The sequence below is a fragment of the Medicago truncatula genome, chromosome 7 (genome assembly GCF_003473485.1).
Source record: "Medicago truncatula cultivar Jemalong A17 chromosome 7, MtrunA17r5.0-ANR, whole genome shotgun sequence".
NCBI lineage: Eukaryota > Viridiplantae > Streptophyta > Magnoliopsida > Fabales > Fabaceae > Medicago > Medicago truncatula.
The window spans coordinates 4,036,635-4,064,009 of record NC_053048.1 but is presented as its reverse complement, the minus strand read 5'-3'; the positions used below and the strand labels follow the sequence as shown (position 1 = coordinate 4,064,009).

The 27,375-nt window shown below is 30.5% G+C and overlaps 2 protein-coding genes across 2 annotated transcripts; one reads left to right on the top strand and one right to left on the bottom strand.

Moving 5' to 3' along the window:
- Positions 1 to 1,608: 1,608 nt before the first annotated feature.
- LOC11421126 (protein NRT1/ PTR FAMILY 7.1) lies at positions 1,609 to 18,933 on the top strand. The gene is made up of 6 exons (XM_024770356.1): positions 1,609 to 2,214; positions 16,414 to 16,476; positions 16,618 to 16,699; positions 16,803 to 17,020; positions 17,361 to 17,926; positions 18,078 to 18,933. Exons 1-6 carry the CDS (start codon positions 1,609 to 1,611, stop codon positions 18,931 to 18,933), a joined length of 2,391 nt encoding a protein of 796 aa, XP_024626124.1.
- Positions 18,934 to 20,346: 1,413 nt separating this feature from the next.
- On the bottom strand, positions 20,347 to 23,573 carry LOC11409174 (UDP-glycosyltransferase 83A1). Its single transcript, XM_003621382.4, has 2 exons — positions 22,947 to 23,573; positions 20,347 to 21,318 (listed from the first exon to the last, which is right to left on the bottom strand). The coding sequence occupies exons 1-2, from the start codon at positions 23,419 to 23,421 to the stop codon at positions 20,465 to 20,467; spliced, it is 1,329 nt and encodes a 442-aa protein (XP_003621430.1). The 5' UTR covers positions 23,422 to 23,573; the 3' UTR covers positions 20,347 to 20,464.
- Positions 23,574 to 27,375: the final 3,802 nt, after the last annotated feature.

Here is a 27,375-nt window from a genome sequence, read left to right as displayed (position 1 = left end):
TTTACATACTCACCCAAGTCTTGTAAGTTTTCTGTGAATGTTTCATGTAATTCTAGTACTGTCATTGCTCTTTCAGATTTATGGCACTTTAGGTTAGTCCATTTATCTCATCAGAGAATGAATAAAATGTGGTGGCATTTAGGGTGGGTCAATGGAATACTTTCCCACCATGGCCCAATTAGTATTTAACCATGAGATCAACTAAAGAGTATAGCTTTATCATAGACTCGCCACATTGGATAGTTTTTCCACACTATCTTCTACCTCCATCTTCTCTCTCCTCCATGTCCCCACTCAACCACCACCTGTAGCAATCTCCATTTCAGTTGTGTTTTATTTCTCTACAAGTACCAAATGATTTTCACAGCGATACACAGAAAATCAAAAGTTTCTTTCCAATGTTGATATTAATCTCCCTAAACACAATCATCATTTGAAAAAGCTATTTATGTTAATGTTTGAGAAAAAGTCCAGTGAATAATGAACTGATATGAGTCATATAAGTTTGTTCAAATATTTCAAATCAAGCGGTTATCTTATGAACAACAATAGAGAATTTTCGCAAGCCAGTTGCTCTCTGAATTAAATTGAAACTAAATTCTACTACTGTTAATTTTAGAAAAAGCGTTGGAGAGTAGAAATTTGATGGATGAGATAGATGAAAGTGAAGGAAATGAGATAATGATGAGTTAATTCCGGTAGCTTTATGAGTTTTATTTCGGTTAAAAGATATAAATGAAAATGAAGGAAATGGAAATGGCCAATCGAGAGGCGTGAGAAACATTTTGTGATAATTTGATTAATTTCATCAAAGATTAATATGATTTTGTATTTATTTTATTTTATTTTATGGGTTTTTCATTTCTAATTTTTTGAATTTGTAATTAATTTGGTAAAGATGAAAATAATGATGAAGAAGATGAACAATTTGCGAAGGATTTTCTGAAATTGACTTTATTCATATGTTTACGTTAAAAAAAAAGTGTTTTTGATGTTTATGTGGTAGATGTTTATGTAGTTTTGCTGTTTCTCGTGAGGTTGAAGATGATATGGAAAAATATATGGTGTGGGTAGACCATCTTAAAAGTTATGTGCGTCTTTAATCTATTGGTAAAAAAAAACTTTCCTATAGTAGGAAACTCTTTCACCTACCCACCCTAAATGCCACCATAAAATGTATCCTTTTTATCAATCTTTTAGTAATGATAATAAAGTTCTTTGTGACATATCTCACTTTTACCAACAAAAACAATTACCTTACTCTTTATGTAATATTTATGTTTATGCTAGTTTTGAACTTTTACAATTTGATATTTGAGATCCTATATCCATCCCTTCAGTTCATGGTCACATATATTTTCTCACTATTCTTGATGATCATAGTAGATATGTTTGGATTATTCTTCTTAAATCCAAATATGAGGTGTCTAACCATGCCAAAAACTCCTTATCAAATATTATATGACACTTTACTTGATATAAAAACATGTAGAGTCTTTGGTTGCCTTTAACTATGCCTCAAACCTTCAATATCATAGAGCCAAACTACAACCTAGGGCTAGAAAATTTGTTTTAATTTCTTGGGATACAAGGTAGATTACAAAGGTTATGTTCTCTTTGACCTTACAAGAAATATGTGTATCTAGACATGTCAGTTTCCATGAAAACATCTTGCCATATGTTGGTGATTCTTCCTCAGTCACTAAGGATAGTGATTACTTTACTTTTCAGTCTTTTGATCCAACTCCTTCTTCTCATGTCAACCCTCCTACTAAACCTCTAACTCCCATTATAGATTATGTCATCCCCATTCATACACAAAATCCTCATCTTCCACCTCCTCTTCCTGACACCACAATTACTATTAGAAAATCTTATAGGATCAAACATTTCCAATCTTACTTACATGATTATGTTTGTAATACTTCACATAGTACTCCAATTCCTATTTCTCAGTATATGTCATTTACTAATTTCTATAATTCTTATTATCATTTTGGTTTGTCACTTACCACTCACATTGAACCAAAAATCTATGCTGAAGCAAACAAATTTGATTGTTGGAACCAAGCAATGCAGGTTGAACTTACAACTCTTGAGAAAACTCGCACTTGGAAACTTGTTGATTTACCTCCTCCTGTGAAACCAATAGGGTGTAGATATGGATATATAAAATCAAAGATCATACTAATGGTTCCATTTGGAAGATTCAAAGTAAGGTTAATTACCAATTCAATACTCTGACCATTATCTTTTTATTAAGAGTACTGCTAACTCCTTCACGTTGCTTCTATTGTATCTAGATGCCATTATCCTTGCTGGAAATTCCATGCATGATAATTATAAACAAACCAAACCAATTTTTTTTAAATTTTATTTGCATAAATATTTTAACAAACTCATCCAATTAACCATTAAATGATGGAATGTTATTTTTATTTTTCATCAAGCATTTGTTGTTCTTTTTCTTTTCTTTCAAAGTAATGATTTCTTAGAATATATATTTTTAATTATTGTCGATCAAATCACAAATAGATTTATTGTCAAAAAATATATATTCACAATGTATTTCACCAATTTCTCATTTTAATTTTTATTTTGTTATATGCGTATTTATAGCGAATATAACATATCAATAAGTCTAGATAGTTGCAGAGTTATCAACAAATATGATGGATTTAATCTACGGATACCATATGTATAACTTTTGTTTAAAGTTTTGGTCATCCCTAATTACTGCTACTATTACTATTATTGTTTTTCTTCATAAGTCTATTAGTACTATTATAATCATTTGATCTTGTTTTTTTTTCTTTTTCTTTTAACAACTTAATTGATAATATTTGTCATTAAAAAAAACTTTTATTTTAAGGATAAAATTGATGTGCATTTTCTTACGTGCTTTTAGTGTGGTTCTTCACATGAAATTAACTTTGTGGTTATAGAAAAAATTGAGAAAATTATGGATTTGAGAAATCATGGATAGTTATAAACATTTCATGTAAAGAACCACATCAAATGCATATAAGTTTTGCCCTTAGGTGCTTTTCGTATGATTCCTAACTAAACTACTCATGTTTTTCATGAATCCACCATTTTTTCAAAGTATGTTATAGTCACATAAAATATTTTTATAGCTATGAACCATACAAAAAACACATAAGGAAATCACACAAGCTTTGTCCTAAATTCTAACTATTTATTTGTTTCTAAGTTTTCTCCTACATTAAATTTCATTTTAAATTATATTTAATTTAGTACAAATTTTGTCAAATTTAGTAGATAATTTTCATTTTATAAATAGTAAATTGATAGAGAAAAATTTATATAATTACTCTTTTTGTTCATTTTTAATTGTCGTTTGAGTTTGAGTTTTATGTTTTTATTTAATTGTCATTTTGATAGTTTAAGGCTACAATTTATTAATTGATATTTTTACATATATACAATGTCAAAATAAAGGTTTTTTTATGGTTTCCAATAATACTTATGAATTATTACTCCTGTTGATTTCGGATGTTTCTATTTTAATGGGATTTAACTAGTATTTTAATTAATAATTTAAATAATATTATAAAAATTATAAAATAGTTGAAATGATGAGTAGAAAATGAGAAGAAAACAAATATTAACTCAAAAAGTTTTTTTTTTGTTGTTGAGGGGTTTGTGTTGGAATATTTTATTATTTATTATATTTCAATATCATTATGTAGGCAAATATCGTAACAATAATTATATTAGCTATTTATCAATTGTGGGCCTTAGTTGATTAGTGATGAAATTAAGTAATAAGGCTATTAGATTTCTAATTGGATAATTAATTAAATATTTAATTAGTTGATATGGACTCAATGAGTGGATGTCCGGATGGCCCATTAACGGAATAATGGGAAACCCTAATGGTCATCCAATATAAAAGAGGCTATGGTCCCCAATATACCGTACACGGCAAACTCTCTCTTCTCCCCATCTGAAGAGAACTTGAGGCATAAAGGTACTGGTTGAGGAAGAACCAAATCAGCCGCCGCTAACTCTATTGTGTGTTTCAGATCATCTTCTCTCTTTGGTTATCGTTGTTGATGAGAGGGTTGCCTTGAAAGCTTTATCCAGGTATTCCTAATACCCTAATTCTTAATATCCTTGATAAATCAAACATGTCGTAGATCCGATCATAATCATGTTCAATGTTTTGTTTGCTTCCGCTATTGATTCATAATTGTTGAACATGTATTATGAAATCTATTTATATTAAGACCTAAATTTCCAACAAGTGGTATCAGAGCGGTGTTTATGTTTGATCTATTGGAATTATGATTTGATTTGTTGTGGCTTGATATATATGTATCCGATGACTATTAGTCATCGATGCCTATTCTGTTTTTCGAAGTTTTTTTTGTTCTAAACCTACATGTGAATTTGTTTTTCGGTTATTGATGTCGTTTGTAAATTTTCGTTTATCCATGTGCCGTTTGCAAATCTTTGGTCATCGATTGCCTATTTGACTCTAATTTATCCATGCTTTTGTTTTCTTTAATATTGAAGTGACAAACATTTGTGCATTTAATTTCAGTCCTCGATGTCCATCCTGATTAAATATTGAGTTTGCATACTTTGACTTTTGGAATTGATGTGCCTGTGTTTATTGTGATTGTGTTCGATAAAACTTGAGAAAATTATTTGCTTTGCGTCGTATTTGGTTTTTTTCCAACACGTATTTGTCTTGGACAGTATTAATTAATTTAGTTTATCATCATAAATAAATATTTTGCGATTGTTGATAGTGGATCGATGATGATTCAGCTTGCCTTTATAAATTAAATAGTGACATACTGTCAATTTTTCCTTCACTTGATCCAGCAATTTCAAAGGTAGATATATATTTATAAATTAAAATCGTGTATTGGCTTTCTACATTTTTTTGTTATGTCAATATTTGGGTTTAATTCAGTTCCGGTATTAGCTTTATTCAATTTTAATTGGGTAAGCATGTTATACGCTTGTGGCTCCTTCAGCATCAGCCATCTTTGTATTGAGAAAATTGATATGCAGTGATTGCTTAGTTTGACCAAATTGAATTGTTATGAAGATTTAATTCATATATAAATCTTAATTTTTTGGTGGTTTGAATTTTAATTGAAAAAGGGCTCGTAAGCATATTTTGTTTGGTTTGGTTTGACCTTTGTACATTGAGTATTTGGTTTGCATAAAGTTTTCAAAAGTAGGATATTGGTTGGTGTTTGGAAATTTCATATAGGTGAGAATTCTTTCTATAATTTACCCATGTTCTGCTGTTTAGAGCCTTCCATTTGATTTCTATTTGAAATTGGTTTTGATTCACATAAATTATGTACTTTTTTTTTTGACAAGACACATATTATGCATTAACAGTTTATTTTGAGAAATTAACAAATAAATTTGTTATATATATATTTGGTTATTATATAGACTTGTGGAAGATTTCTCGTCTTTTACTTATGGATCTCAAAATATTGTGGTATAGTATGGTAGTACAAAAGATAATGATTGAATTCTCTAATTTGGAAAAAATATTAATTCTAGTTATGTTTGTTTATTTATAAACATATAAAGTTTGTTTCCTTATTTAGGAAATAATTGAGTCTAGAGTTATTCATTATTTTATTTAAAGAATCATTTGGTACGTGAATCAATTGTGGCAGGAATGAATATTTTGATGTATATAAGATTCAATTTTCTTTTAGTTTGAAATTGAATATTTGGTTATAGCATGATTATCATATTAGAGTTTATTGTTATTAAGTTTTCTACAATAATATTTTGTCTTATCATGCATTTTGAATATATTTCATGCTATGTTTGTTGTTGCTTTTATGCGATATATGTAAATGTATTCTCATACACACATTGGTGTGATTTGTGACTTTCATCTTCTTTCAAATTCGTGAATTTGTCTTCACACTTAAGGGTTGTCGAGTGACCTTATGGTTGCTTAACAACATAATGGACTAATTCAGCATACACTATGTCAGTAGTGCTTTGTAAATTTAATATCATTCCCATTTAATTTGCTGTGAAATGTCTAGTAATTGCGGTTGTTTTGGTTGAAGCAACAAGTTGCCAAAGTAACCTCTGTTGCGTAGATTTGATTCAACTGAACTTGCAAAAGACGTAGTATGAAATTATCCATGTGAGTTGTCGTCGGCCCCAAGGAAGACACAACTTGACTGGATAATTACATACATATGATAGTAAATGTATGGTGATTATAAAGTAATTATCCATGTGAATAATAGGATACCTGAATGTAACTATTATTTGATAGGACTTATCACCTCATTTAATATATATTAAGATTATCTAGTGACTGCGGTTGAGTCGGTTGAAACAATAATGTTGCCCAAGTAACCTCTGTTGCGTAGATTCGACTTAATTGAAGTTACAAAAGATAGTGTGTAATCATTTATGCGAGTTGTCGTCGGCCCCAAGGAAGGCACAACTTGGCCTGATAGTTACATACCTGTGATGGTAAATATGTGGTGATTATAACGTAATTATCCATGTGGATAATAGGATGCCCAAAGGTGACTATTATTTGACAGGACTTATCATCAATGTTTGATCATTACATTGAGAGTACCGCTTGCAGTTAATTCTTAGCAATCCAAAGATTGTGTTTTAATGGTGCACTTGGTATCTTGTTAAGGTCTTTTATTTACAAATAAAGAAGCACATTTATTAATATTTTACTGACATGTGTGTTGATGTTGTGTTAGTGTAAACTTATTTAATTATTTAAGAGTTTACATTCACATATATTACGATAAACATGTGACAATTATAAGAATTTATTCTTTGTCAAAGTAAATTGTCATTGTTTGATCATTGTTGTAAACTACCACTAGCAATTGATATTAATGTCAGAAGACTTGATATTGATGGTGCACTAGGTATTTTGGTGAGTACTTTTGCTTCTCTTATTCTCTTTAAACTAATATAGTTTATATATCTGTTAATTTGAGTTAAATTTTAACTCTTAAAAGTTCTTTTAGGAATTAAAGAATAATATTAATATTGTTCTTGGATCTAGACCTTAGATAAGGGTGGTGAAACTCACATTCTCTCACAGATTCAGTACCTAATGTGAGAATCAAGTTTGACTAGTTGGTATACACCAAATTTCGTTGGTCACGTGTGATCATTAAGCTAAAATATTGTATATATTAGAGGTGTTGTTTAAGATGACAAATTTCTTTTGTCATATTTCCTTTGCTTAAACTAAGGTGCTTTTGAAGCAATACAGAGAAAGACAAGCTCTCATTGGAGAGTGAGTATTCTATTAAGATTATTAGGCAAAGAAAATGTTAGGAGCACATTATGTAAACATTTAATCTTGCTAAGATGCTAAAAATTCGACTATCATATGACTTGTTCGAAAATTCAGTAATTTCGACTATCATATGACTTGTTCGAAAATTCAGTATTTAGTATTATCTTTGCACAATTAAGTTAATAACTGTTACAGTTAGAAAGGATCATTTAAATGATCAATTCATAAAGTGTGCAAATAAGGAAAGGCTGAAGCAAGAGAAAATAAAATAGTGCTCATTCGGAAAATACCTCAAAAGATAAAGGCCAATAAAGAAAGGTAGTCTTGACTGACTTATGTCCAATGATGTTGAAAGATATATCAATTTAGAATGGACAAAGTCGATAAAGATTGCTTTATTCTTTTTTTTTTTTTTGAACCAATTTTAGATTGTTGTTACTAGCTTTTTTGTATTTAAAAGACAATTTGGTGAATCATCGTTGAATTTTATTTATTTATTTTTCTTTGAATAAGTCAAGATATTTTGAGTTCTATTTTCAAATGATGATTCAATGTGTCTTTTAAGTTCAATTATTAGAGTCAATTCAGTTATGACTTGTGACATTCTATATTGTTTAAGATTTTGAATACAATAAGTTTTTCGTCCCACAAATTAAGAAATTTTTTGAGACATAAATTGTTAAGCTTTCTTTAGGATATTGAGTTTGGGGGAGAGATATGGTTTTAAAACAAAATTGAATGAGGAAGAATTAGTTCTAAACTAATTCATATAGTTACTATTATTATAGTATTTTTGGATCCTCATGAGGACATTATTGTTCTTCCTCTCAATCAAGTTAAGAAAATATTTCATATAGATCAAACTCAACACCCTCAAGAACTAGGGATTCTAGTGTCATCAAGAATTGACTGAAAAGAGAAATTCTATTTAGTTTAAATGAAAGACTCTATTAGGACAGTCATGATACTAGTTTGATTGTTATAATTTTGGAACTGCATAAGATGGATTTCAATATAGTGTTTCTTAATGATGACATTAATGATGCAATATGGTGCAACTGAATCAAACTTTGGATCAATTGATACAAAGTAGATGGTTTAAAAAGGCATGAAATCCACTTATAAGTTAAGAAATTTGTTTTTTTTTTTTGTGTTACCACAAATTCTCATGAAGCAATTGTCTCATTTAGTTTTGAGATAATATTATGGAGAATTGTGGATTTAGTAAGCTCAGTGGGAGAAAATTTATATTTCAAGTTTAATGTGTAAATTATATTTTATTTAGTCAACGATGATATATGTTTGTCATGTGAAACCAATAAATCTCTAATAAAAGTTAGTGATGAAAGATCTTGGGGACGCCTCTTTTGTATTAGGCATTTCAATACTTAGAGATTCTTCTCAAGGTATTATTCGGATATCACAAAAGAGTTATATCAATAAAGTTGAAAATAAAATGACATAATTTTTTGGATGATCTCAATCATCGAGAGAGACTTTTCAGTCTCAAATATTGCCCATTAGGAAATTTATGTATTCAGAAATTTAAGTATTTTCCTACACTTTGCCTATAGGATTTTTATGTATGATTTTATTATACACATTTGAAAATAATGTATATAATAAGATTGTTTGGCAGATACTTGAGCAATTCAAAGTTTGAATTGTTGAAAAGGCAACCATAAGGATTATTAAAGAGAACAAGAGAGTTATTACTCACATTAGAAATCTGACAATTTGGAGATCATTTGTGTGTCAGACTCTTGCTTTTGGATGTTTGTATATAATACACACCCAACTCAGGAAATTACTGTAAGTATTTATGTCACTTGGTTGTATATTGTTAAAGGTATTGAAAGACCACTAAAGTTATGTAGTGACATAATTCAGTTGTATATTTATTTGATAACAAAGTTTACAAGGTTCATTACCTTTTGTTGTTAAATGATAGAACACAAAGAGACAAACTTTATGCTAGCTATACCACTAATCAAAGACATGACACGTAAGGTCTTTCATGTGGTTGTTGTCATTAAGGATGTCTTGGATTAGTGGGAGTCTCTTATTTTATGTTCTATACTTTTGTTTTGATATTGATACAGAATTTATGTTATTATTTTCTGCAGAAATAAAATTCATGAGGTTATTATTGTTATAACCATTTCTGTATCATTTGTGCAAATTTTAAATTTGCAAAACTTCAGTTTGATCTCATTAAAGACTTTAGTTGGATCAGATGGAAATAGGCATGATTCGGAGATCACATTACATGAAATTTCCATGCCACTCATCCATATCAATCTATGTCATCAAGTGCATTGATATGGTGGTCGTCGGGGTTCCGTCACGTTATACGTCAGTGACGACAGCCGCGGTGGTCCCATTATTAATGTATGAGGTGGACCAGATTGTAAAGTTGAAATCTAAAGATAAGTAGCATTCAGTTGCGCGCCTAAAGAATTCTGATATAATTATTAAGATATGTAGCCCAAGTGGGAGATTGTTGGAATATTTTATTATTTATTATATTCCAATATATCATTATGTGGGCAAATATCGTAACAATAATTATATTAGCTATTTATCAATTGTGGGCCTTAGTTGATTAGTGATCAAATTAAGTAATAAGGCTATTAGATTTCTAATTGGATAATTAATTAAATATTTAATTAGTTGATATGGACTCAATGAGTGGATGTCCGGATGGCCCATTAACGGAATAATGGGAAACCCTAATGGTCATCCAATATAAAAGAGGCTATGGTCCCCAATATACCGTACACGGCAAACTCTCTCTTCTCCCCATCTGAAGAGAACTTGAGGCATAAAGGTACTGGTTGAGGAAGAACCAAATCAGCCGCCGCTAACTCTATTGTGTGTTTCAGATCATCTTCTCTCTTTTGTTATCGTTGTTGATGAGAGGGTTGCCTTGAAAGCTTTATCCAGGTATTCCTAATACCCTAATTCTTAATATCCTTGATAAATCAAACATGTCGTAGATCCGATCATAATCATGTTCAATGTTTTGTTTGCTTCCGCTATTGATTCATAATTGTTGAACATGTATTATGAAATCTGTTTATATTAAGACCTACATTTCCAACAGTTTGTTCAACTCAAAATGTTGTATCCCCTTTATATATTGTTAAGATATATACTAAATTAAGGGGTGTTTTTTTTTCAAATTGTCGTTGTACAAAAAATAAAAATATTCTTTTTACGGTGGAAATAGAAGGATAGAATATATGTGTTCTTATGTTTGTTATAAGGTTATTAAATTTTATTCTTGGATGTGAATTTATTTTATATCCCATAAAAAGAGTGGAAAAAAAGTTCATAAAAGAAGTGATTTTCATATTGGTAAACAAACATAAAACATCTAGTTTTTTTAAAAAATCTTCACAAAATAATCTATAAATGATTGAATATCAAAATCAATTTTTTTAAAAGGTTCAAAATCACTTTCTTTATAATCTGTAACAAATAGACCCTAAAATGAATATTTTTTTAACAAATATTACTTATCAACCATCAAAATCACTTCCTTCAAAAAAATATATCACACCTCTAAAGCTAAGCGTAGGATTTTTGCATTAATATGCTACAAAGTCATTTTCTAAATAAATTTTTATGTAGGTGTTTTACATCATTATGCTACAAATCCATTTTAGAAATCTATATCTAAATAGATTTACCTATATTAATGCATATGTTTGTATTTGGAAAATAAAAAATAAACATGTGTTATTTTTATATCAATGGGATATAACAAATAAGTTTTGTATACGTTTCATTTTTGTTGGGGGATGTGCACCGAATTATGAATGGTTTGATCAATAAAATGAACAATTTTCTTCTCATTTAGGTGTTGTTACAGATAATTTATTAATTTTTGCATTAGTTTTACGGCAACTTAGAAATAGAACAATATCTAAAAAGTTGTTAGAGTTCATATTACGACACTAAATAAGCTAGTTGTTGTTGCACTAGCATATTACGACACTAAATAAGCTATATTTGGCTTAATGGTGTCAATTGATAAATGAAATAAACTATTTTCTTCTCTTTTTACGTGTTGTTACCCATAATTGATTTTTAACAATAGTTGTACCGCAACTTAGAAATGGAACAATATCTAAAAGTTGTTACAGTGCAAATTATACTGAATAAGCTGTTGTTGGACTACCAATTGATAAATTATTCTATATTTGGCTTAATGGATTCAATTGATTAATGAAATGAACTATTTTCTTCTTCTCATTTACGTGTTGTTACCCATAATTCATTTCTAGCAATAGTGTTACCGCAATTTAGAAATAGAACGATATATTAAAGATGTTAGAGTGCAGATTATGACACTAAATAAGCTGTTACACTGCTTCCAATTTCCTCCAAACTTAATTGCTCAGTTTTTTGCATTCTTTGTGGATGATATCATTAAATAGTTCAGGATAAGTGAATCCCTACACAACAAACAAACACACGTAAGCCTCTATAATAAAATATGTAAACACATCAATTATAAAAAAAATATATATATGTAAACTTAAACTTAGCTTGAAGACATACCATGTAATCTGAACCCTTTTGTGATGGGAGCCGTATTCTATCTTGAGCTTCAATAGCAGCATATAGACATGATCTTCTTCTACATGATAATCGCATATAGGGATGGCAATGGATACCCATTAGACAGGGTACTATAGTGCCCATCCCCGTACCCGCGTTTTAAAAAAATCCTCATACCCGAGCCCATACCCTCGTGGGCAATAAGATTGGTGCCCGTCCCCATACCCGATGGGTATTTAAGTGCCCGTACCCGAACCCATTACCCGCACTTTCACAACAAAAAGATAATAAATAATAAAAAATATCTTAAAATACGATATGAAATATTCTAAATCAACATATCAAATATTACACATCATATTATTTAGCCAAATAAAAGCATTTAAAATATAAAAAATAAGTGCATATTACAATAAATATCAAATACTTTAATTAACTAAATTTAATATAAATAAAATTATTGGTATAGTATATATAATGTTCGGGCAGGGGGCAGGGTGGGTGCTAGAGTGCCCGTACCTGCATCCATACCCGTTTAAATTTGTGGATAATTACCCATGCCCATGCCCATATTCAACAATGCGGGTATTTATCCGTCCATCATGGGTATTTTTTGCGGATGTCCACTGGGCTTGGATCCAATTGCCATCCCTCCCGTAGTGCATCTGTGACATAAATATTAAGAAGAAACACATCAATATAGGTGTACAGATGAGAATCAACACAGAGAAAGAAAGAAAAGTACTAAAAAACAATTCTAAAAAATCGACCTCTGCATGAGTAAATGGCAAGTTCCGTTAAGCTTATCGCATAATTGATGTCCAAGCGGATGACCCTTTGAGTGTTGCTCAAAATCTTTGTTAACAAAAAAACATAATTACAAGCTGCATAAATAAATATATAGAAACTTGCCTAAGTTAAGCCATTAGAGGTTCAATGATGCATCGAGAGAATTCTTTATAGCTGAATCTAAACCGGAAACAAAGGAGGGTGCCATTGCGCATATATATATATATATATATATATATATATATATATATATATATATATATATATATATATATATTGGAATGGAGAGTTTGAATCATAATTATGTGTGTACATAAAAGATGCTGATTGAGTAGTTTGAATCTCATATTAATTCATTGCAGAAAGGTATATGAAAGGTCATGATAAATGCTTCAGAGTTTAGTGGTTAGTTAGGAGATATGATCGCATTAAATGCTGGCAAAGGAGGGAAAACTTAGAGTGTTTAGGGCTAACTTCCAGCTTGACAAGTTTAGCTTTTATAATAAAGGATTGTTTTTCTTCATAAGTTTATTATTATTAGTGTTATTATATTTTATTATTATTATTATTATAAGCATTTGATCTTGTTTTTATTTATATATTTTTTGTTCTAATTTTAACAACTTAATTGCCAACATTTGTCATTAAAAAAAAATATATATTTTTAGGACAAAACTTTGGTGCATTTTCTTATGTGTTTCTCGTATGCTTCTTCACTTCAATTTAGTTTTGGTCCCTGTAAATACCGTTCATTTTGGTTTTAGTCTCTATAATTTTTTTTTTTTGTTTTTGGTCCCTGCAAATATGTCTCGTTTTGGTTTTAGTCTCTGACCTCACTTTTGTGATGATTTGCACACGTGACACATGATGACCGAACCCATTTATTAGATAAATAGTCCCTGCAAAATCTTTTAATTTTTAAAAAGGTCCCTACAAAATATTTTGCAAGGATCAAAAACAACAAATTCTTTTTACAGGAACTAAAACCAAAACGAGACATATTTGCAGGAACCAAAACTATATTTTAGCCTAGATATAAAAATGCAATGCATATGTTTGTATTTGTAAAAGAAAACCTAAACATGTGTTATTTTTATCAATGGGACGACTACAATGGCAACAAGAAAAGAGGGAAAAAAAAAACTAAAGACAGTAGAATAAAGTTATCCTAACATGAGCTAAAAAGTATCTCAAGAGGAGAGATGGATAAGTTTGGGTGATCTACTCATGAGAAAACGATGCATCCAATTTAGCATGCCGATTTGTACAAGAGTTTTCTTAACACAACATTCCAATTCCTCGACATAAAGGAATGCATGTTATCAATAAGAGAGCATAAAAGTGAGTACGTGAGATATCAATTGATGTGTTAAAATGATTTTCTAATACAAATTAGATTACTGATAATAATGAGATCAATTCCACCAGTTGATATATTTCTACTTTATATGGAGGAGCCATATCATGGAAGCATTTCAAGCAGACTTGTGTAACACGTTCTACTATAGATGTGTAAGTCACATTCTATTCTTTACAAAACACAAAATAGCAAAAACATATAATTGTGAATTAAAGACTAAACGCAAAATTGTGAAATAAAAATTAAAATACAAAAGAAAAACGTAAAACCCTTGATAATGGAAATACATTCAGAATCATAAAATTCATTAGCATTATCTTGGACATAAAATTTAAAATAAATTTATTTTTCTTTTGTCACAATGTTAGAAGGTCAGTTGTTAACATCATTAAAGAGGCAAAATACTTTTTGATAATTTTTTATTGTATCGCATATGTGAACCATGAAGAACAAATGACTCATATATTTTGTTGCATGAATTTATTATCTTGATAAGATGTTTTGTTTGCTATTAATATGTTTAGCAAAAAGTTGCAATTGAAATCTATGTGCATCAGCCTCTCAAAAAAAAAAAAAAACTATGTGCATCGACGCTACCATAAAACAAATAGAAACTATGTTATTATATTATTTTGAAATCTATCCAAAGGTAGGTTTCGCAAAAAGTACGGATCTTGCTAAAAATGTTGCGTTTGAAATGAATGTTAAACCCATCTTTCCAACAAAGCGGTCCTGTGAAATATTTTGAGATAAATTTTGTATACCTAACTATCATTTTACTTAATTTGTTAGGATTGGTTCGGCCCCCATATTTTTGTTTTGCTATTCTTTTTTATTAGCAATATCACGAGATTCATTCGACACACTGTTTTGTGATGTCGTTACAAGTGAATATCAAAAGATTGCATTACAGTGTGAACTGGGTTGTCAACATGACGATCTCATTTATCGAATGAGTCATTTTCTCAAAATTGACCTAAGACAATTGTTAGTAAAGTGGGTGAATCCAGTCTCAACAATCAGTTTAAATTGATCATGTTAAATTCCTCGTCGTCCAATCTTACAAGCTCAAGAATCAAATAGGTCAACCACGAATAACCAAGAATTCCAAACCACCAATTGCACCAGACAACTGCATGCAGCACAAAAATTTGAGAATCATGCATGTACAATGATTCCATTGCTTTTGTAACAATTTGGATTGCCACTATTCATGTTGTGTATGAGTAACAAGATCATAAGCTGAAAAAATTATATTATTAGACCATAAAGAAACTAAATTAAATTAAATTAAAATGCAATTGAGAATTGAGAAGCTAACAAGTGGAAGAGATGGCACGAAATGCTTATTATTTGTTTCCAATCAGTTTGGCAACTCCTTATTATTAGGTCTCATTTTAATATGTGATGAGTTGTGATAGTTCTGTTGCATGAAAATAGGGATGCAGTTTTGACTTTAGACTTTATAAAAAAGAGCACATACTTCAAAAAAATAAGCAGAATCTGTTCTCTTCTTAGTATTTTTTCTTTCTTTCACTTATCAATTATTTGGGCAAATTGTTCTGTGCTTTTCATACCCAGACCACAAGTGCATGTGTTCATAGAATACTGGTTTAAATTGCACCGAGTTCTTGCCGAATTCGCTTTCAGGATACTGGTTTTCACGACACAACAAATTCTATTGTCTTTGGTTTGAGTATTGTATTCTACTGTATTTCGCAACAGTTTGAACCATAAATGACAAAAAGTGTCGACACGAAGACTAGTGTATGCTGTTCTTATTGTGAAATAATATTGGTGTTCTTGGTTACTGCTTCTTTCTCTTCTCCGTCACCAGAATCTGACACTATTCCGGGAGAGTTCACTTTATCTGTCACCAAATTTTGCAAAAGGTTCATTCATTCGTTCGCAAATATATATGATTACATTCGATTAATTTATTTTCTGAAATCATTATTGGTGTCAATCTATTTATATATGCTTATAGGTACTAGCTAATGTATTATGGAAGTTCTTGAAAATATGTCACAATTGAAAAGAAAAATACATAATCACATGTCATTGTTTTTAGAAACGAAATTTCCCTGAAGTGTTTTATAGCATCATATACTATTTATTATATAGGAAGTCACTAAAAAATTCACAAAGAATGGCACAAAATAATATTTGAGTAGGGAATGTTTCTCTTGATTGATTTAAAATGTAATATATATCCCAACCTATAAATGACATAATAATAGACTGCATCAGAATTTGAATATTAGGATAGTCACATACTACATCTATTGTATAGAAACAATAAGGTAACAAACAATCTTTGAATCTTACATCTGTTGAATGAATGCAATATTATCTTATGGATGGTTTTGATGTATGTATGTGTATGCAGATGTCACCAGCAGGACCAGTCGCCTCCTACACTGTCAATCCTGACAAGATTGAAGCAGCTGAGGTCGGTTAGTTAGTTAGTTATTCTTGGTGAATGTCGTTAACATTGCCATTTTCGAACCAAGTGAAGGATTCGTCAATTATATATTAATAATATATGTTTGGTTATATACTGTTTGGTTTTATAAAAAATAAATTAAAATAGGTGATAGAAGGAAATCATGTTAATGGAAAAATGGCAATTGGGAAGAGAAAAGGAGGATGGAAAACTGCATACATCTTGCTAGGTACTGTAAACTAATCATTAATTATTTGACTCATCATTATCAATATATATACATGGTAATTGTAATTAAATGAACTAAGTGGAAATTAAATGAACGAATGCAGCTAATCAAGCATTGGCAACACTGGCATTCTTTGGTGTTGGAGTGAACTTGGTTCTGTTCCTAACAAGAGTCCTTCGTCAAGACAGTGCCGAGGCTGCTAACAATGTCAGCAAGTGGACTGGAACTGTTTACATTTTTTCACTCTTGGGAGCATTCCTTAGTGATTCTTATTGGGGAAGATACTTAACTTGCACTATCTTTCAGCTTTTTTTTGTTCTGGTATGCTACTATAATGTTTCTTTTTTGATTTTATATGCATGTATTGAACAATTCAAGACTGTTTGCATTGACTTGATTTGAATTTATCTACTATTTGTATGACTGTTTGAGAGAGTTTATGAAAACAACTTATCTGTGAACTGTTTTCAGATGATTTCTATCTTTTAATTTGTTATATAAATAGCTTGCTACAAGAGCTTAATTAAGTTGCTTATCCAAATATCATTAATTAAATATGAATAAAATTGAAGATCACTTGCATTAATTTTGTTTTTGTACCTTATAATTGAACCATTAATGAATGAATGGATTTTGAAGATATATGCATTATTTGATGCAGGGTTTAGGGCTGTTGTCTTTGACATCATGGTTGTTATTGATCAAACCATTAGGTTGCGGTAATGAACATACCGTTTGCAACGAACCAACTCCATTGGGAACAGGCCTATTCTATTTGTCAATATATATGGTTGCATTTGGATATGGAGGGCATCAACCTACCTTAGCAACCTTTGGAGCTGATCAATTTGATGATGATGATAAAAATATTCAAAACACTTACTTGAGAGAGGCTTTCTTTAGTTACTTTTACTTTGCACTCAATGTTGGATCACTCTTTTCCAACACCATTTTGGTTTATTATGAAGATTCCGGTATGTGGACATTGGGTTTCGGTGTCTCGCTAGCCTCTGCTATTATAGCCTTGATTTCATTCTTAGCAGGATCTCGAAGATATCGTTATGTTAAGGCGTGTGGGAATCCTGTCATAAGAGTAATTCAGGTCTTCATTGCTGCCGCTAGGAAGTGGAATGTTGAACCTGCCAAGGAGGATCAACTTTACGAGGTTGACGGCCATGAATCCGCCATCAAAGGAAGCAGAAAGATTCTGCACTCTCAAGATATAAGGTACATATGTTACTGCATTCGAAAACTAGCAAGTATAACATATATAATATATTTAATTCTATGCATTTTCAGTGAAAGTATGCATTTTCACTCCCAAGATATAAGTTTTAAACTAATTTTTTATCTTTTATATATATGTTGAGTTGAGCAGATTCATGGACAAGGCAGCAACATGGACATTGAAAGACGGGAATGAATCCGGGAACCAATGGCGGCTTTGTACTGTAACTCAAGTAGAGGAAGCCAAATGTGTGTTGAGAATGATACCGGTTTGGCTATGCACTATTATTTACTCTGTTGTATTTACACAAATGGCTTCTCTTTTTGTCGAACAAGGCGATGCAATGAACAACAAGGTACGAAAGTTTCACTTACCAGCTGCAACCATGTCTGTGTTTGATATAGGTAGTGTCCTTGTATGTACTGGACTTTATCGCCAAGTTCTTGTTCCCTTGGCCGGAAAATTAAGCGGTAATCCTAAGGGGTTAAGTGAACTTCAAAGAATGGGAGTTGGCCTAGTTATCGGAATGTTTGCAATGGTCGCAGCTGGTGCAACAGAGTTTGTACGGCTTAAACATGTTAAGCCGGAAGAGAAGGCTAGTTCTTTGAGTATATTCTATCAAATTCCACAGTATGTTCTTGTTGGGGCTTCAGAAGTTTTTGTGTATGTGGGTCAGTTGGAGTTCTTCAATGGTCAAGCCCCGGATGGCATAAAAAGCTTTGGAAGTTCACTTTGTATGGCTTCAATTTCTCTTGGAAACTATGTTAGCAGCATGATGGTGAAATCCGTGATGAAAATCACTACTAAAGGCGAAGAACTGGGATGGATACCGAATAACTTGAATGATGGGCACATGGATTGGTTTTTCTACCTCATCGCAGCGTTAAGTGCTCTTAACCTTGTCGTCTACGTGTTCTGTGCTCGGTGGTACAAGGGTGTCAATAACGTTGAAGGTAGTGTGAATCTCAGTTGTAAAGAGAACGATGAAGCAATTAATAAAGTTTGATTGAAACACAGAAGCTTGATTTTTTGTGTTTTCGTTCAATCGTTTCAAAGCATCTGCTTTCTTGTTTTGTTTTGGACAAGTTTCTTTTCCTTTAGACAAATTTCTAGTTTTGAGTAGCTAGGATGTTAAAGTTTCTTTTCTCATTTAATTTATTGCGTATTTGTTAATGCGGCCAAAATGCTATGTCTTTTGACTGCTTGTTTTCTTGTTTTGAAGTTCTCTGTATAAATGTTTTGATTTCTTTTATGCCATGAGTAAAAATGGAAAAAATATGTTAGAATATTATATGATCTTGCTGCATTCTAAAGATTGTTATTGATATAAACGGATAAATTAAGAGCTCTTAATATAAGTGCTTGTATAAGCTATTTCTATAATAAAAGGTAAAATAAAGTCAAATCGTTTTCATATAAATTATAAGCTGTTTTTAAAAGCTATATAAAACAGTCTTACAAGTACTGCCAAATGATAAGCTCCAATAAAACCAATCCAAACAAGCCCTTAATCTTTTAAGGTTTGAGCCAAGTGTGAGGTATCTGTTTCAAATCCTCTAGTTGACTCAGGTTGATGAAGTGCATATTGCACCCAAATTTCCACCTATATTCTTTTTTCAAAATCATATAATGCAATTTGATATATAACGAAAAACTTTTCAGGTATTATAGATTTCATTGTTTCTTCATCAATATTGCAATAACTCAACTATAGTTTGTTGGCTATTTGTATTGGCTGCATTGTTGCTAAAACAAATATCCTTTTGGGATAAGTTAGAGTTTGTTTTTCCATGAATTAGGATATAGCTCTAGACACCGATAGTTTTGATGGGTTATTTTTTTTTTTCCTCTTTTTTTAAATATACTAATATGAAATTAGCATTGATGTATATAAGACATTAGTTTGTTGATGCATACAAATATCTCTAATGTTTTGCTATGGTTTCTAAAATTCATGAAACTGACATAGTGGACCAATTGCTCTAGCCAATTTCAAGGATCAACGAGGTTCTTGAAACTGACATACCAGCCATAATGGCCCAAAAAATTATTTTTCATTCAACAGAGGCAAATTTCTAAATCAATTTGTATTACATCCAAATCAATTAATCTATAAGATAGGAAAGCAATCGGAGGTAATTTTTTTTTCTTCTCAAAATAGTATTGATGATTATGTTTGATTTCCATAAAAGGAGAATATTACTCTACAAACGAAACGAAGTTGGGTCTAGAGGAATGGTTAAACTCTCAAATATAAATTAAGATTCAAATCCCGATTAAGAATGGTTTTGACACTAGTGTTTGATAATACATTCAGTCTATGAAGTACAAAAACACATGGACACAGAACACAACAGGGACACACCGACACAAATAATAATTTAAGAAAATAACATAATTCAAGGTAATCATAAGTGTGGTGTCGTGTGTCCGAGACCAGAACACATCTAATTCGAGAAGTATCTGTGAACATATATAGAAAGAGAAAAAAGAGAACAACACTAATTCAAAACAACAAGTAATAGATTATAAACACATTAATAATTCGCCCAAGTAATAAACTTTTGGAGATTATGTGATGACTGGCCACCTTCTTCTATATTAGTAATAGTCATTTTCTTCATTTTCAAACACATTGCCTTTATGTCATCATCACCAACTACTTGATACACCTTCTTCTTTATCTCTTTCCTTGATATATAACCATCATCATCTTTCTCTAATTCAAGTCCAGTCTTCCACACATCACAAATATACGATTTATTGAGAAATTGATCAACTGAAAATGGCCAACACAAGAAAGGTACACCAGCATGTACACCTTCTATGGTAGAATTCCATCCACAATGACTTATAAAGCAAGCAATGGCTGGATGATTCAATATTTTACTTTGTGGTGCCCAACCAACAATTTTACCTTTACTTCCATGGAAGTCATTAGGGTATGTATAGTTTACCTTATTGTCATTACTAGGACGAACAACCCAAAGAAAAGGCTTGTCAAGAAGATCAAGTCCTAGGGCTAGTTCATTAAATTGGTTTTGGTCCATTACTACCAAGCTACCAAAGGAAACATATATGACTGATTGAGGTGCTTGTTTATCTAACCAGTCTAAGCAAGTTGAGTCTTCTTGCCATAATGAACTTTTGTTGTTGTTACTTTCCATCAATGGACCAATTGGTAGGAACTTTGGTGATATGGAAAATACACCAGGCTCAAGATCACAAGTAGTGTTGCAAAGCCACCATTCTCCAAAATTATTTAAAGTTTGCATCTCTTGCACCATATTATCAAATAAGATCTTATCTACGCCACGCCATGGGATGTTTGTTGTGTCCATCATAGGTATATCCGGGGAGATTTGAATTTCTTGTTTTTTGGTTGGATTTCCTGCAATGCCAAAACGAGATCATGAAATATTTGATGTTGAACTCAACCAAAGCTCGAAATTATGTTACCTCAACAACTAGTAACAAAAGATTAAAGAGACAGAAATCATAAACAATGAAACAAGACCGTTTGTTTAAATAGTTCGACCAAGTGTGTCCATTAAATAGTAGTTGTAGTTTCGTTATTACTTGATTAAATTAAGGTTTAGACTCGATCTTGGTGGAGTGCAAATAGCTCAACCATGTCGTGCCTCCAAAACCCTATGGGCCTAAAAAAATTATAATTTAATACCCCCCCCCCCCCCCCCCCACCCCCACCCCCTCAAATAAATAAAAACATAGGTTTCTTCTTTTTCTTTCTTCATTACGCGTTTGGGTTTCTTTTAGATTTTAGTTCTCCTTTCTGGATTAAATTTGATGCTTCAAACCACCTCCAAATTGTATAATCATTTAATAAGCCAATTTTGGAAGCTATTTCATTGAAAGAATCACAACAATCATTTTTTTCCGCATAAACCATTCGTTTTAGAAATTCCCACAATGGAGGAGCGCAAATCCAAACGACACCGTTAGGTAAATTTCACCTCTCTTTCACTTAATTTTTTTATTTCGTTTCATGTTTAGAAGTTCTTCTGATTCTGATTTTTAAATGAAGTTTAGCTACATGAATTTTATACGTTGTTGAATGCTTATTAGTATTTAGTTTTTAAAATGCCAGTGTATAATTGCAAATTTTGTTTATATGATTTTGATATATGTTGAATGTCGAAAATTTTTGTTATATGTTGGATGTTGAAATATATAATTGCTATTTTTGTTATATGTTGGACATTGAATGTTGACAAATTTTGGTATATAATTTTGGCATATGATGCTAATATATGACTCTTAAATTTCAAGTTTTACATTTATTTCAGTCCTCTATGCCTTATAAATTGCCTCCAAGGATTATAAAGTTTTAAAAAAATTATATTTTATTGTACTGAAAATGCTAATTTACTATGAGAGTCGAACCCATAAGAATGACCCTGATTATAGATCCTATATATAGTACTATAATCCAGATTAGGGAGTTTACAAAGATATCATTGAACAGACTATCCTAGCTTAACTCACTTACCCCTACCCATCTTATGTGTCTATCAACCATAATCAACATTTTTTTTTAATTTTAAAAAGAACAATCATAAGTGAATTAAGTTATAATTGAGGTGATAGGTTTTTTCTTTTTTTTTTTGTTGAGAAATAGTCTTTTGGCTCCCATTCCCACAATTTTATTGAACAACTTCCTACTTCAGGATTGTGGTCTGTTTTACTTGAATTTTAATTTGTTTTTTTTTTGTTACAACTTATTTAGTTTAAAAACAAAATTAAATATGTCATTTTAATTCATATAAATTTTACTCTAATTTTTTTTATATTTTGTAATATAAAAATATTTTAATAATACTAATCAAAAATATTTTACGCAACATTTGTATATTTATTTTCTTAAAATTTTTCATAAATAAATAAGAAAAGTTGATATAATTATCATAACAACAAAAGGAATGAATAATAAACTAGCTTTATGTAATTATATTCCAAAATTTTAAATTGTAAAATTTATAAAATAAAATAAATTATTACCTTGAGAATCAATAATCCCATCTTCAATAAGTTTATGTACGCAAACACCACAAGCCAAAGTAGTGGCAGAAGCTGGAAAAAGTAGAGCTCCTTTGATCCCCAAATTGTGTCCCACTTCCAAAGCCCAACCCATATTAAATGTAACAACAATACAATTGATCTTGCTCTCAACATTCAAAGCATTAACTTCTTCTATAAGCTTTGGAAGTTTAGAAGGCATGGTGCTTTTAATAGATAAAATAACTTTCTTTATATCACTTCTATCATCTTCAGATTCCAAACCATCTGGGAGTGTCATCACTTGTATCTTGTCTTGCTCGAAAACACCGGTTTTCGATCGTTTATGGTTAAACTCAGTATGTAGAAAAGTGACCTTGCAACCATGTTTGGCTAGAACTTGTGAGAATTGCATAAGGGGGTTAACATGTCCTTGAACTGGAAATGGTATAACAAGAAAATGAGGCAATATACTCATTTGCTTTGTTGCTAGCTAGAAAATAATTATATTATTATGACAAGAATTGCAAATATTTTTAGGACAGAAGAATGGTTCTTGGATGAAATATTTGTACTTTGTATTCATTTTATAGTCACATATTAATCTGGAAAACTATGTACATATCAAAGTCATGGTTGGTGAATTTGGAAATGTCTACTAATGACATTTTAAATATTTAAAATTAATTTTCATTGCAACATGTCAAATTCTTGAGAAAAGTCTTAGCAACCATTGGGTGAAGCAATACTCTAATAGTACTATTTTTAAAATTTTGATTGCATTTGAGTTACGTCTTTCATTTTAATTTGAAGTATAAGTTTAAGGATAAATGTATATAAAGGTCCTTTAAGTTTATCGTTTTTCTTAAAGTGGTTCTTTAAGTTTCAAAAGTTTCAAACAAGTCCTTTTAGTTTTTGAATCGTTTCAAACAAGTCCTTTACACGATGATTCAGATGATAGCAACAAAGAGCATTATCCACCATTTAACATGCCTAAAAAGATGACTGATTTTAAGTGGGTGTTAGGAGCCAGATTTGGTACCAAAGATGAGTTCAAGGAAGCAATTATCAACTATGCTATCTACAATGTGAGACTAAAAGGACTTGTTTGAGAACTTTTGAAACTTAAAGGACCACTTTGGAAAAAACGAAAAACTTAAAGGACTTTTAGATGCATTTGACCTGAGTTTAATGATGCAAAACCATCATGTAGCAAAGATCAATTTGAGATTCCATGTGGGACCTGAAAACATAAGGGGGATGTATTAGATTATGATTCTAATGAATTTTAAAAGACTTTTTAATTATGAAATAGTTTTGAGGTATTCAATCAAGACTCTTTGCAATTTAAAAAAAGTCATCTGATATTCAATCAAGACTCTTTGTCATTTTAAAAAAGTCTTGAGGTATTCAATCAAGACTTTTCATCACTTAAAAAAAGTCTTGTGGTATTCAAGATCATTAAAATTTTGAAGGATTGTTTAATAAATTAGATTTTGATGGGATTTTCTAGTGAAATTTTAGCATGAAAAAGTCTTTTAAGAAAACATAGATTTCTTAGGATTGTTTTTCTTTTAAAATTTCACCCTCTCTCTCTCTCCCCTCTCTTCCCCTCTCTCCCTCTCTCTATCTTTCGTAAAAAAATAAAAAATAAGAGTTGTGTTGAGAATATTATTGTAGAGAGTGTGTTGTAATCATTTTTTTTCGACGATTCTTTAAAAATTCATAAAATCTTTTGAAATCTTATAAATCCATAAAATCATTTCAAATTCTTTAAAATTATCTGATGTAAATCCATTGAAATCCAAATTGTAAATCCTGATAGTCTTTTAAAATCATAAAAGTCATTTAAATCCTACAAAATCTTTTAAAATCTTTGAGACTTTTTTACTCAAAAATTGTCCTTTAAAATCCTAATTCAATACACCCCGTAAAATTCAACACCTTCATTGACAAATGATTACGAACATTTTTGCATTTACTTGGTGCTCAAGTACCGTAATTTATTTCATTATCCTCAACGCTTGGTAATTTGCAGTTTTCTCATCATTTTCTTCATGTTTTCTTGTTTTCTTGTTCTTCTCCTTAAAATTGAAAGAGAGAGAAAACATAGTGAATTGAAACTAAAATCAAATAAAAACACGAACATATAAAATAAAATAAAATCATAAATTTATATAAAAACTAGGCTTATCGGTTACTAGTGTCATTTCTGTGGTATAAGTGTCATTTCTAAACTATGATACTTTTATTTTATTTTATTTTTTTAGAAAGATTCTCAATTTTCATCCGGTATAAACTTATTATTTTGATTTTTTTAACATGTGCAGGTTTACAGAGGATAGAAAAACTCATAAAATATATTATCTTCGTCTCTAATTATAAGCCTCTTTTGAAGAAAAAAAATTGTCCCCTTTGTGTAAGTCTAATTTGTTATTTCCAATTACATTAATTATTTCTTTACATACATACCTCTATTTATTTTACATCTTTTTCTTCCATCAGCAATAAATAATATGTTAAAAACATAAATTAATTCTCTCTTTTAAAAGATAAAATTGTAAAAACAATAGTGTTCAAACCCCGACAAAAAAAAAAAAAAACAATAGCAATTATAAATAAATTTATTACAAATATCAAATTTCTTCCTGATATTTGCGAAATGGTCTTACATAGATGCAGTAGTTATACAAAAAATCTAGGCATATTAATCAAAAAAGTTAAGATATTATATAATCATTTGTCAATGAAGTGTTAAATTTCTTGTGCCAAAAAAAAAAAAATGAAGTGTTGAATTTGAATGGTGCAGCATCAAACTTATACTTCAAATTAAAATGAAATACGTAACCCAAATCCAATCAAACATTTTAAAATAGTACTAGTTACAAACCCGTGCGAAGCACGGGTTGAATAACGTATTTTTTTAAAATTTAGTTCTGAAGGAGAAATCTTATAAATTACGAAAAATTGTTGTCCTTTATAAATGTGCAGATTAAAGTTACATAATAGTTAGATTTATAAAAAAGACTGCAAGTGTCATAGACTAACCAAAAAGGGATTTTTGCTAATATTTACATCAGATAAAATGAAAAGAACAAATGGCATCCCAAAGTCAAGATAGTTTACGATTACAGTCCAAAGTGATGCGTCAAAATAGTAAAAGTTCAAATAGTTCACCAGCAAAGATCTATTTTGGAACAACTCGAAAATGCAAGTTCTTCGGTGACTTTTCGAAATCAAAGATGAGCTTACCACCTTCTTCCATCACACGTTCTTTGCAGAAATTGAATCACTGCCCACCCAAGTATTTTTCATAGTTTTCTCTTTCGGCGGTAATGAGACGACACTTATATTTTCTCTGTGTCTGGTCATCAATGAGAGTGATTGCTTTGCGCTTTTCTTTTAGAATTATTCTTGACACCTCGTTTGAGAAATGCTAAACAGGGAAATAAGAACAATATTAGTCTAATGCATATTAACATGGATAAGACGTATGCGAATATAGTTACATATAATTTATAAAATAAAGGTAGCATAACTGATTTTAAGATAAAGAAAATGTATTATGACTTCAAATTTATTTTCCTATTATCTTCCTAAAAAGGCTAGATAAATGCATTCATGTGCATTATATGAACCCCGTTGACCAACTAATATCGTTGAAACAAATGGAAATTAAGCACCGCTCTCGCATGTGCATCTATAGCTAGCACCATTTGACATTGATGTCTTCGAACATTTGGTGCAATTCTCATAATATCATCCAAACTGGTTAGGATTGAATTTAGTTGCTTTCCAAATAGTGATGCAATATGTATCCTAACACAAATTATGCACGTGAAATAAAGAATAATGCAATATATATTTTTAATTTGTGTGTAAAAAAATTCAAAGCATGTTTGTGCATAAAAAAAAAAGCAGACCTTGACTAAGTTTATAAATTCAACAATTGGCCTAACCTGAGACAGATTGAAAAAATCGTTGTACGAATACATTGAGAAGAAGCCGAACTCTGACTTAAGTTCAGACTGATGCTTTGACTCTGAGCTGGAGAAGTGTTAAGGTCACGACAACAATTCAAGAAACATAGTCAAAAACAATCAAATCAAATTGTGAAATAATAATTTACTCTAACACTGTATTGTGAAATCATAATGCAAACTTACTAAGTCTTAAACTTCTCAACAACCAGATAATGTAGGTTGATGAGCAGCCTCGAACCAATTGTTACATATATTTGAGTTGTCATTGACTACAAAATGGAAGCAAAGAACTCAAGGTAAATAGATGGTAAATGATAAAGCTACGGAATATTTTTCCCATAGTGTTACATCAACTATATTCTCACTGCATAAGGAAAGACATCTTTCAAGTCATTATCAAACTTATACAAAATTCTATCATCTTATGCTGACAAATTAGAAAATAATAC

Excerpts from the sequence above, each read along its gene's own strand:
- LOC11409174 (XM_003621382.4), bottom strand. The coding sequence starts at position 23,421 with ATGAGTATATTGCCTCATTTTCTTGTTATACCATTTCCAGTTCAAGGA. Across the intron at positions 21,319-22,946 it reads TGGGATTATTGATTCTCAAG|GAAATCCAACCAAAAAACAA; the intron begins GTAATAATTTAT and ends TTGGCATTGCAG.
- LOC11421126 (XM_024770356.1), top strand. The coding sequence starts at position 1,609 with ATGTTCTCTTTGACCTTACAAGAAATATGTGTATCTAGACATGTCAGT. Across the intron at positions 16,477-16,617 it reads ACAAGATTGAAGCAGCTGAG|GTGATAGAAGGAAATCATGT; the intron begins GTCGGTTAGTTA and ends AAATTAAAATAG. Across the intron at positions 16,700-16,802 it reads AACTGCATACATCTTGCTAG|CTAATCAAGCATTGGCAACA; the intron begins GTACTGTAAACT and ends GAACGAATGCAG.